This window comes from Osmerus mordax, chromosome 23 (genome assembly GCF_038355195.1).
Source record: "Osmerus mordax isolate fOsmMor3 chromosome 23, fOsmMor3.pri, whole genome shotgun sequence".
Classification (NCBI taxonomy): Eukaryota; Metazoa; Chordata; class Actinopteri; order Osmeriformes; family Osmeridae; genus Osmerus; species Osmerus mordax.
The window spans coordinates 10,423,122-10,435,703 of NC_090072.1; the positions used below are offsets into that span (position 1 = coordinate 10,423,122).

Genomic DNA, 12,582 nt, shown 5'->3' on the forward strand with positions numbered 1-12,582 from the left:
GGGGTCGCTCGGTTGGGGAAAAATGTCCGGACCAATCAAATTGTCAGGGCGGGCTTTATACGATGATGGACAGATGATCAACAGTAACGTAATCAACAACGTCACCAAAGAGTGCTTGGGTTGAATTAGTTTTCAACAAACATGGCTGCTGCTGGAGAGCTGAGATGTGTAGATTCTGCCATCAAGTCAGTTTTAGAAGACATCGACTGCGCATTCATTTTGAAAGAGGAACAGAGAAACGCGATCAAGACATTTGTCGATGGAAAATGTTTTTGCCGTCCTTCCTACGGGATTCGGTAAAAGTTAACATACTACGTTCTGATTGGTTGTAGTTCTATCCAACTGAGCGAAGAGGCATTTTTTTTCCGGGTTCGGTTGAAACACACCCCATATTCACAGCCCAACGGAGTGGTATCAGACTCATATTCTTACTAGAATTATGAGTATGACAACGTCAGGCTAGTCTTTCAGTGGTTTTCTTGCGAAGACCAGTGAAAAGTGTTACAGTAATCCAGCCGGCTGGATATAAAAGCATGAATTAACTTCTCTGCATCATTTTGGTTTATGAATGGTCGTACCTTTGCTATATTCGTCAGGTGAAAGAAAGCTGTTTTGGTCACTTTATTAATGTGAGAGTTGAAATTCAAATCTGAGTCCAGGATTACATCGAGACTTGTCACCTCTGGTTTAAGCCAGGGTGTTAAACCTCTTAGATTCTTAGTTAGCATCTTTCTTTTGGATTTAGGGCCACATAGTAGGACTTCAGTTTTGTCTTCATTTAATTTAAGAAAGTTATCATTCATCCATTTGTTTATTGCCGACAAGCAGTTGGTAATGGAATTTATGGCTGTTGGGTTCAGTTAGGGTGACCAGACGTCCTCTTTTACCCGGACATGTCTTATTTTCGAGACCTAAAAAATGCGTCCGGCAGGGATTCCAAAATTGTCCGGGATTTTGCCTCGTCAGATATTAGTTTTTGAAAGGGTATCTCCCTTACGTTCCACCTTCTTGTGCAAGCTCTGACTGTAGAGAGAACTGTTATTTTGATCAGATAGTGCGGCATGCTAGTGATGTGTCGTTCGTGAACAATTCGTTCATTTTGAACGAATCCTTACAAGGACTCGGGAGTAACGAGTCCTCTCAAAGAGTGATTCGTTCATTTTCTCGTGGCCGCGCATCGGGACTGTTGCATAGGCTCGTCCAAGTAAACAGAAATGATTCGTTCATTTTCCGACTCGGTCTTCGGGTACGAGTCTTTGGATCATTTTTCACATGACCTGCATAGGCTCTGTAGTGGTAGCTAGAGGAAACGCTAGAGGGAACGATTCGTTCATTTCCCAACTCGTTCTTTCTACGAGTCTTTGAATCATTTTTCACGTGACCTGCACAGGCTCTGTAGTGGTAGCTAGAGGAAACAAACTTTTCGTTCATTTCCCGACTCGGTCTTTCTACGAGTATTTGGATCATTTTTCACGTGACCTGCATAGGCTCTGTACTGGTAGCTAGAGGAAACAAACGATTTGTTCAATTCGCGACTCGGTCTTTCTACGAGTCTTTGGATCCTTTTTTCACGTGACCCGCATTGTATTTTTTAGTAGAGGAAACAGTTTCCTCATTCCCTTTCGCGTGGCCGCTGTTTTAGTGAATGATATTCGCTCAAGTTATCATACTGACTGGTTTTGTTATTTTCACTTTACATTTACACTTACAGTTTAGTGCAGTGTAATTGTTTGCCGTGATAATTAAATGCTAGTGTGATAATAAATGACCAAATCATACAAACTGTCATGATACATTGTTTTAATGCAGGAATTTCTTTTAAAATAGTATCTGCTGGTGCACATGTCATGCACTAACCTACATGAGAATATGATACGTGTTTGCAGTGGACGGATAGCCCCCCCCGTTGAAATGAACGAATGACTCGAAAAAAGATTTGTTCATTTTACTGAACGAGATTCAAAGAACCGAATCAGTAAAATGATCCGAACTTCCCATCACTACGGCATGCAATACACGACCAGCACCCTGGTCATGTTCCTGACTGTGTTTCATTCAAATAAATAACCCGTGTTGTCATGTAATTCTACAATTCAAGATGCATGTTTGTCCAGATCTATTTTTCAGCAAGATAGCTAGAGCTAACTGAAGCTGAGTTGAATCACGATAGTTTGTTTGCTAAGCTGTAGTGCTAACAATACCCCGATCCCGTTTCCTTCGACAACAGAAGTGGAAACAACTAACGTTATCACTTCAAATGATATCTAGTCAATATTTTGAAAACAGTGTTTTACACAATAGATTTATTTGTAAGTTTTTATTTCAAGTCTCCACCTTCGATGTTTCAGTGAGTGCTGTTGGCCGTGTTGCGTCTTTGCTCTGCAGCTTCACTCGTTGTAAACCAACCAAACAGCGCGCAGTTCATCTATATATTTCATGAGCATTGCATAAAAGGGAGAAAAACTCTTGTTTTTTCCTAGGGCTATTTAACAGGATGCATCAGGGCTCATAGAACAGCACCCGGGCCATTTTCAGCCCAACCAATGTTACATACCCTATTCGGAGACCTTAAGGAACAGTGTGAAATACCCCAAAAACCCAGTCAATGACCCCTTTAAAACATAACTAAGCATTCCACAGCATAGTATGCACAATGCTCCACCCGCTACATTAGACTATTAATAAACTTTACCGAATTGAATAAGGTTAAACAATCAGAGAACTAAGAACAACAACCAAACAACTTACTTTTATCATGAACGCACCATTTCACTACATTAAAGATTGCTCACTGCGAGCATAAAAGAAAACTTAGTGTGGGTATTACAGTAGAAGCCCAACCGTAATTTCTAATAACTAACTGATAAGTCTGTTGACAATCGTAGTCGGTCTCCTATTGGTTGATCCCACCAGCCTTTCTTACAGTGAGGTAGGGATGCACCAAAATGAAAATTGGCCGAAGGCGATTATTCGCAGTTTGTGAGTTATTTGTGATTTTCTTTTTGCCATCACATATAGCCTAAATTTCCTTTTTACTTTTGACATTTTGATTTTCAAAGAAAATATCTATTACAAAACGACAATTTCATTTAAAAATGTTTATTCCAATTTTTTTAAACAACTACTTAAAATAAATACATTCGTAAAATAGAATATATTTTTGGACCATCTTTGAGCCCCTCTTTGAATAGGCTATATTAGGCCTTAACTGACTGCTGAAATAATGTAATGTGCCAGTGCACGAACAAAAAAGTTCATTAAAAGAATTCTTCGAAAAGAGTGCAAGCAAAGTAGATGAACCCACAACAAATGATCATCCTAGACCTATCTTACTTCTTCAATAGTTTGTTGACGTCCCTAAACATTTTGCATTGGCTAGGTGGCTGGATGTAAAAAAAGAATGACGCGTTCGATGCAAAACTTTAGGTGAATGTGTTGTAGTTGGCAAGACAACCATGTCTGTCCAAATATCTGTTGAATATTGAACTTCAAACTAACTTTGCCACGGTAATTTTTGCTTTGAAAAGAATCCTCAGAAATGTATTAGGTCTTTTCACTTATTTTTCTTTCCTATCTTCCGCCGAATAATTTCAATTACTGAATATTAGGTGCAACTGTAGTCTGAGGGGTTTCAGACATAATCTTAATGGTACCAACTGGATCAGAGTCTCTCCGATTTTGGATCGTAAACATCAAACATATTTACATTACATTTATAACTTTAAATCCTATAATGAGAAAGGAAAAGTGATGGAATTCTGTGAAAAAAACTACAATAGCCAATGAAAGTGAACTGACCAGGAAAGCATCACCCACTGTACTATACACAATGCACATGAAACATGGCCGACAACAACAAGCAAACTTTTGTCACACTCACAAGGTGGACAGGAGAAATAGAAGATACAGATGTGTTTAAAAGATTTGACACATTATTTTCAGGATGGTTTCGGGATGGATCTTTTTCAGCCATGTTGAGCTCGCACTGTACACCAATGTGTACTAGAGCAGTGGTTCTCAAGACCACGTTTTTCCTGGTAATTAAGTCACAACCCAAACATATTTTCATTTCCGATATAATGTATATGAATTTAATGCTGGCGTGAGCCTATGCACTTTTCAAAATAACAGCGCGCCATCGGAAGTTCGGTAACTTGTACAAATTCTCATTAGATGTTTTTGATGGATCCGAAGCACACGTCTGCCACCCTCCAGTTCACAAACACTGCTCTGGTCTGCACCAGGCATTAAATTACTGCTTTAATAAACCATTCTCAATGTGATTTAACAATAAGTGTAATCCATTTTTATCATCTCTCTCCATCAGGCCGCACTTGAGAGTCCCTGGCCTTGCCGTAACCGTAGTGGCATCTTCATGTGGACCAAAATGCGTAATGTGGTGCGTGGTGTGGCCCAGTTTAAACAGGCACTTCACAAGACATCCCAGAGAGAACCCACAATTGTTACAAGAGGTAGGAACACGAGACTCAGTCCATGTGGAGGAGTTCGATTTAATAGGAATTTCAGTCAAATGGAAAGAAATGTTGGCTGACATCTGAGAAATGTATTGTTTGAAAAGAGAGATCAGGAAGACTTTTTATCCTCCAAATTGTTTACTGCACGTCCACACAATTATGTGTGTGAAAATGAATTGTGACTCCAGCTCCCCCATTCCCTCACTGCTTCTGTATGCATACATTTGCTTGCATTGTGTGTATTTTCTTATGTGCTTTGGATCTATGTGTGTTTATGTCCCATAGCAGGGCAATCTGACCAAGGTTATGGCTCTAAAGACGAGTTACATCAGGACCTTACCACAGGCCACATCAGCAAAGCACAGAATAATGGTATTGATGGTATTTTAAGGATATTGATGGCATATACCACACATGTCTGCATGTGAGTTAAGATTTGTACATGTGTGTCTCTCCAGGGGGAATGACTAGTTTAGTGGAACAAGCTGAGCCCCCTTACCGCTTTGATGTGCCTCTGCCAGCCCCCAGCATAGTGAAATTGTCTACTGGAAGCTTTGACACTACCAAAGGAAGAGATGACACTGGTGAGTAAAAGACAAGGGGACACAAAATTAATTTGTTAATCAAACTTGAGTATTTCAGCAAATACATATGACATTGTCGTGTGCTGCACAGAACACAATAAATAATAACTTAAACAAAGGTATTCTGTAACTGAGAGGCGAGTCAGTGTTGCATATTTCAGACTGGAAGGATGGAAGCAATAAATATATGTTGAGAACTGTGTCTTCTGTACATAGGTGTACGCATCCTCCTTCTCAGATCTTTCAATGTTGATTTTTGATTTTAGCCGCGGCGGGCCGCCACGGCTAAAATTCTGCTGCTAGCTAAATTGCACGTCTGTTGATTCGATAGCGATTGCTGCCCTTGCTCACGTTTGTATTTTAGGTGCATTATTATGCTGAAGTAGTTATGAATAAATAGTGGGTTTATTGTTATTATTTGCTACAGAATGCTTAGCCTATCAAGATCAAACGAAGCAGACAGTGTACATGCTTTTGAGTACCTTAAATCGATAGGCTATAGGCTACTGACCATTTACAATAAGTTGTTACGTCAATTATTAATTGGCAGCAGTTATGCCATTTAGAACATACTTTATGAGTGGAAGGTGTCTTTAAGTAGCCTAACCTTATTGCTTTAGGTGAAATCGGACGAAAATATGTGAAATATTAAATATAGGGTTAGAACTTTGTTTCGGCGGGGGGGTCGGACAGACCTGCCCCCACTGCAAAAAAAAGAAGAGGAAGGACGAAACACTGTCTTTTACAAAAATATAGAATGAAACTGGTGCCAAATTAGATCGCAGGGGTACATCCCTCATCATTTTGAAAAGCTATACTTGGTGGTTTTCTTTGTGAAAAACATTGAAAGAAAGGAATTTCGAACGACCACCACAATCGTAACTAAACAAAATGTTCAATAGCAATGTATTTTTGGCATGTGATAATTGATACCGTATTGTGTGACAGTTTGTAACAGTAAACAAGTTCACAGGCTTGATAACAGCCTTTTGTTGTTTTTGTTATGAAATACTCTTTGCTAAATATCAAGCACTGCATTGTTGAAAAATTAATTGTGCAGATACTCCCAATGTTGGAGTACATATGGCGTTGCCATCCTTGTTGAGTGAAATAGTGATAAGACCAGTGGGGTATTCCAGAAAGCGGGTTCAACAAACTGTGAACCTAACCCTGAACTCTAAAATGGGAAAATTGGAAGCTGATTTTAATGAGTTAAATCAACTGTGTTAATACGTGTTCATGGTGAATCTGAGCATATATTCTGGAAAAAGGCAACACAGCAGGAGCAGTGTAGGAGAGACAGATGGCATGGGAGGCAATTGCTGGCCAAGTCAATGCATACGTTTGAATGCAGTAGACAGTCCACATATTGAACATTTAACCACACTCCATTAATATTACAGGTGAAAAAGTGGTGGAAATGTTGCATTTTCAATAGTATATTAAATATAAAAGCATACTACGAACAGATAAGGCATATTTTGCTTAGGCCTATAAGCTTGTGATTGTAGCCTATATGTCACCTTGATTTTAATCATATTTGACATGATACAAAGTAAATATCAGTTGGTGCCTTTTTCAACTTGTAGTACCAGTAACCCCCAACAGAATAATTTTCATCACAGGATGATGATTAAATTGATGAAGAGACGTTGACTGCTGCCGCAGAGATGGATGCAGAGAGGCCTATGTATGGTAGCTGCTGGTAGTTCTCTCCCCATGTAGTTTTATTTATAGGCTTGTGTGAAATTGTCAGTTACGCACTGAAATTATGAGAATGATAAATAGAAAAATGATTTGCACATTCTGATTGAACAGAGCATGGATGGGCATTGCATGGGGGGGGGGTCCATCAATTGCTGCACACCGTGAGATGTTCATTTAATGGCAGGTGAATTCTGCATGTGGAACTGTGGAATTTCATCTCATCACATGTATTCCCAGTTACCAGTAAAGGAGTTGTACAAACTGCATCTCATAAAGTAGGTGTCAAAAACGGAGCAAGAGATGGTGTACTTAGGGCAGAAGAATAAAGGCTGATCTTGAAATTGATTTGCTGGAACACCAGTTACAGGAGGGTGCATGGTTACAGGTAAATAATGTTAATTGTAGGAACAAGAGCCTATATACATACTCATTGTATTTCTATTTGTAAGCAATTAAGAAGCTAGACCAAATAAAATTTCAATTATTTGTCTTTATTTCAGTACCGAAAAGCATTTGGTCGGTTCTGAGTGCACGTCTACGGTGTGTAACATTAGCGATGTAAGGGCTGAGAATGTTGCTTTAGTAAATTTTAGAGTGTGACGGAAAACGGTAACGTAAACTTAGGTATTCATCAGGGAATTAAAGCACATCTAATCGCGGTCTTATAATTCTCTCCCGAAGTAAAGCTAAGCAAATTATATTTTGTTTGAGATCGGTCGGCTGAACCAGGAAAGGACACCCCATGTCTACCTGTATCAGGCTCAGAAAGTTGGAGGAGATAGATAGAAATGTTCCTTATGGAAACCCTGCTAGCAAGTAGGTTAGGTTCACAGTCAGTTACCATGGGCACTGACTCACAGTTCGCGTTACTTCTCTTTCTGGAACGGAAAACCCAGTTTGCCTCATTTCAGGGTTACTAGTGATGGGAGGTTCGGATAATTTTACTGACTCGGTTCTTTGAATCTCATTCAGTAAAATTAACAAATCTTTTTTCGAGTCATTCGTTCATTTCAACGGGGGGGGTTGCGTCTCAACATTTTAGAGCCAATTACCTGGCCTAAATACATCCACTGCAAACATTTATCGTATTCTCATGTATATGTTAGTTTATGTAAACCAGCAGATACTATTTTAAAAGAAATTCCCGCATTAAAATAATGCATCATGACAGTTTGTAGGATTTGAAATGGTCATTTATTATCACACTAGCATTTAATTATCACGTCAAACAATTACACTGCACTGAACTGTAAGTACAGTACAAAAAACGTTCAAATAACAAAACCTGTAATTATTACTTGTGAATGAATATCACGTCTTACTAAACCTAGTCACGCGAAAGTGAATGAGGTAAACAAATCCTTTCTGTTTATTCTTCTGAGCCTATGCAGGTCACGTGAATCCAAAGACCCGTAACTGATGACCCAGTCGAAGAAGTGTCACCATTTTGGTGACACTTCTTCTTGCATATCTCTCTTATCCACATTTCCTAGTATTAAGACATCCTGCATGGCTGCCTCTTTTGCTGCCACATCTGCTTTAGCATTCCCAGAAAAATTAAATCAATGTTATTTGTGTCAACTTCTAGTAGCAAACAATCGACATCTTCCCTTGTAGATAGTCATTGAGGTTAAAACATTGCGTCTTTTGACCATAGGGAACAGTAATGAGAGGCTCTTGCATTGTTCTAGAGTAAACATAAAACTATTTTTATAATGTTGAAGCATTGTAAACCTGTGGGATCTGTTTAATCACTCAGTCGGAATAGCACTGTGCCTAGTTAAGGTCTAGCTTTGGCACATGCAAGACAGTTGGAATGCCCTTTTCAAACCATAGCATAGTGAAGAGTCTTATGAATATTAGCAACAGTAAGCTAAATATGGTACCACGGATGTCACAATACTACGGAGGAAATGGGTGTCCCATCTTTTCTACCTTTCCCTGCTTACTGTCTCTTTTTAGTCTACACCCTATGTCTCTTTCTTGGCTGGTCGGTTTCTTCACTGAGGTTGAGACGGGCCTTTCAATAAAAGAAAGACTCCCCTTTGTAGTCAGACTTGTGCCTCAAGAGACGTTGGTGAGTAACTAATCTGACCCTATATCATTGTCCCTTACTTTCTTACAGTGTGACAAGCATCTCCAAAATGTCCTCCCTGCTATTTTGACTGCAGTGGGTGTGGTGATTAGTACCTGATATGGTCCTTCCCACCTTGGGCTGGACCAGTTCTTTCTTTTGATAACTTTAATCAATACCCAATCTCCTCATTTGACTTCTCCACTCTTCGGTTTACTGCTTCACCTGGAACAGAATTTAGCAGGAGATATCGGTTGGTTAATGTTTTTATCCGCCTCTTCATCATGCTATGTGATAGGTTTAAGTTGTGATATTACATATGATCTTCCATACATCATCATTTGATATTCAACTCATATTAGTCATGCCTAGAAATGACAATCTGTTTCTTTGTTCACTTCTTTAGAAAATCAACTGTTAGTCTCATTACTTTCACTCCCCCCAAAAACTTTTCTTTCTTTTAAAACAGTTACATTTAAGACCTATATTGTTTTAGATTCTCTTTTACCAAATCACATCTCTTTTTGTCAAAGATGAAACAAAAACCATCGTCATTATCCCAAACCAGAATTTAATCTGTATGCTTCTTAAATGAAATATAGACCAAATAATGGACTTAATGTAGCCATTAACCAAACATATCTCCCAACTAAATTTTCTCTATAGGTTAGATAGGTAGAACTTCATAACTCGTTTTGCTGCAGTTCAAAACGAGCCAATTATCCCAAACCATCACAACCACAATTTCAGACTTGATCAGTCTTCCCAAATTATTTAAGAACAAAGGTTATAATAATCCTCTTTATGCACTAATTGTAGCCTAACTGTGTATCCCAAACATTATGCCAGGCTCTGATAGAACTCTCCAATAAAACTTAAAATGTAATTACAATCAAACTCCAAATAAAAGTATATTTTAGTTAAGTCCAGTCTCCAGGCTCTCGCACGCGCCCTTCATTAAGGCAGAGGTACTGTTTGCCTCCCCTCTGCTTTTTCACTGTGGTTTTATGTCGGATCAGACTAATAGGTTATACACATATGTAAAATACATTTCCTATACTATGGATAGAAAGGACATATAATAAAAGTGTCTAGAAATATTACAGTGGTGACAGACAACGAGAAAACAAAAGGCATGTGCTCAACCCAGTTTGTGAGGGATTGCACATTCTGAGATGAGGCGCAGCTCGTTGCTGCCTCACCTCGCATGTCTATCTGTTTGAACAGGACATGCGCAAATTCAGCGATTTTGATTATAAAAATCCGTAAAATGATTGGAATCATACAGAAATTACATTTATAGCACAGATCAGTAGAGAAATATTAATATATATTTGTATCATTACTTGTTTTTTGCCTCCCCTGACTGCACGTCCCTGATAGGCTACATTGTACACGAATCAGATTGATTTGTGTGATGTGTTTTTTGCCCGCAAAATTGTGGAGCGAGCTGTCAGTTAAAGTATGTATCAAACATGGATGGTGAATTTACTGGGACTGGGTATCTGAACAGCGTTACAAGCTGGAGTACAACGTTGAATGGCCGACCATCACACGGTCCAAGTTGGACGACTTCCACGCCTACTGTATGTTTTGCAAGTCAAATTTCAGCGTTCGTCACAGCGGTCATCACAACGTCGAAAAGCACACCAGGACCGGCAAACAACAGTCGTACAAAGCGGCGGTGGAGTCGCGAGTTTCCTAATGCTTGATAAGGACACCAGCGTCATAAATGCTGAAGTGTTGGCTGTTGACTTTCGAGTGGAACATAACATCCCGATCGCGGTGGCCGATCACATTGGGCCACTGGTAAAAAAGATGTTTCCAGACTCGAAAATCGCAGGTAAGGCTCAAATGACAACTAGCCTCAATGTATCACAAGCATCCATAGGCATAGATTTATACCTGTATACTGTCACAATACACCCTACAAACTCTACAATCTGTACAGTACAGTTACAGTACTGCCTTTGTTGATAATCTGATTAAAATCATGAGAATGAATGATTGCTGACTTATACTGATTCTGTTTCATTCTGATACACATTTTTCATTTCATATGAAAGTGATTTTTTTTTGCCTAGGCTCATACATGAGCCTACTCTACAGAGGATTAATTTCATGATTGATTGATATTAATATTATATTAATATTAATCTATAGTATAATCATGATAATACATCGCAATCTTTTTGTGATTGCAATTGCAGGAAAGTATGGGTCTGGTCGCACAAAGAGCAGCGCCATTGTAGGAGCCCTTGCCAAGGAAGATGCTTCTGGGATTACGGAGGCAATGAAGACGGCTCCATACTCCCTAGCCACAGATGGGAGCACAGATTATGGAGACTGCAAGATGTATCCACTAGTTGTCAAGTACTTTGATTCAGGATTTGGGCGTGTTCTGACAGTGTTGTTGTCTATGTTGGAGTGTCATGTGGTATCTACTGGTCAGAACATATTTCAACTCATGGACAGTGAACTTGAGAAACGTGACATTACTTGGGACAACTGCATGAGCTTTGGGGCAGATAATGCCATGGTGATGCAAGGACTCAAGGAGGGCACGGCAGGGTACATCAATAAGAAGAACAGTGCAGTATATGTGTTGGGATGCCCGTGCCATCTGATTAATCTAGCTGCAGAAAAAGCTGCTGCTCAGCTGCCAGTGCCCATTGAAGAGCTGCATGTGATCTTCTACCTGGACAAATCCAGCAAGTATGGAGTGGAAATGCAGAAGATTGTGAAACATGTTAGTACTCGGTGGCTCTCTTTAGAGAAATGCATTGCCAGGTTGTTGCAGCAGTGGCCTGCATTGCTGCAATACTTTGAGTCAGAACAGTCCAAGTCTGGGCACAGCAGCAAGGACTGGTCAACCCAGAGCAGCAGCAAGGACAGGTCCACGCAGAGCAGCAACAAGAACAAGGCAACTCACAGCAAGGAGAAATCAACTCACAGTGGCAGCAGCAAGGACAATTCTGGGTTTGATTTGGCAAGCTATCTCTCCCGCCAACAAACCCAAGCAGAGTCCAGTCAGGCAAAGAAAAGACCAGCAGCTGCAACCACACAGCCCAAGACTGCAACTGCAAAGCCCAAGACATCTAGCACTGCAGCCACTTAGCCCAAGACATGGGCACAAAAGAGAGTGACGAGTGCATGTCAACATCTGAAGGACCCAACATTCAAACTTTACTGCTACTTTGAGTGCAGTCCTGCCGGTATTTGATGAGGCCAACACTGCTGCAGCTAGACAAACCTTGCATACATGAACTGCACAGGACCTTGACCACACAGCTGAAGGATCTCTTGAACCGATTTGTGTGGCCTGAGGTGATCAATGCAGCTGCTGAGGTTCACCAGGTAACATTCAGAGAACCAAGCAACCAGAAGAGCGATGACACCTTGTTCATTGGGCATAACACAAGAACCTTCATAGCAGATCACCCTGAGCCTGAGGAGCTGCAGCTGGCCAAGGTCACAGCGCTGTGCAGGCTTTTTACACGACGACTGTGGAGTACATGGTCAAGAAGTTTCCCTACGATGACCCAGTTATCCTGAATGCTTACGTGGCTGACATGTCTACACGGGACAGCGCAGACTTCAATTCTATAAGGTACTTCATAGGCAGATTCCCCTGCTTGAGGATGAATGCTGAGGAGATGGACAAGCTTGAGGGTCAATTCATGACATAACAAACGATGTTCTGCCAGAGAGCATCACCAGCTGTGACAGACCAGAAGCACAG

The 12,582-nt window shown here is 40.2% G+C and overlaps 1 protein-coding gene across 9 annotated transcripts in view; it reads left to right on the forward strand.

Annotated features, from left to right (window-relative positions):
* dennd4c (DENN/MADD domain containing 4C) overlaps nucleotides 1–12,582 on the forward strand; it is a 173,142-nt gene that overhangs the window by 97,697 nt on the left and 62,863 nt on the right. For all 9 annotated transcript variants that reach the window (XM_067261180.1, XM_067261185.1, XM_067261182.1 and 6 more), the window contains 3 exons: nucleotides 4,328–4,472; nucleotides 4,761–4,847; nucleotides 4,934–5,059. In XM_067261180.1, coding sequence (XP_067117281.1) covers nucleotides 4,328–4,472; nucleotides 4,761–4,847; nucleotides 4,934–5,059 — 358 coding nt within the window. The remainder of the gene's footprint in view (nucleotides 1–4,327; nucleotides 4,473–4,760; nucleotides 4,848–4,933; nucleotides 5,060–12,582) is intronic.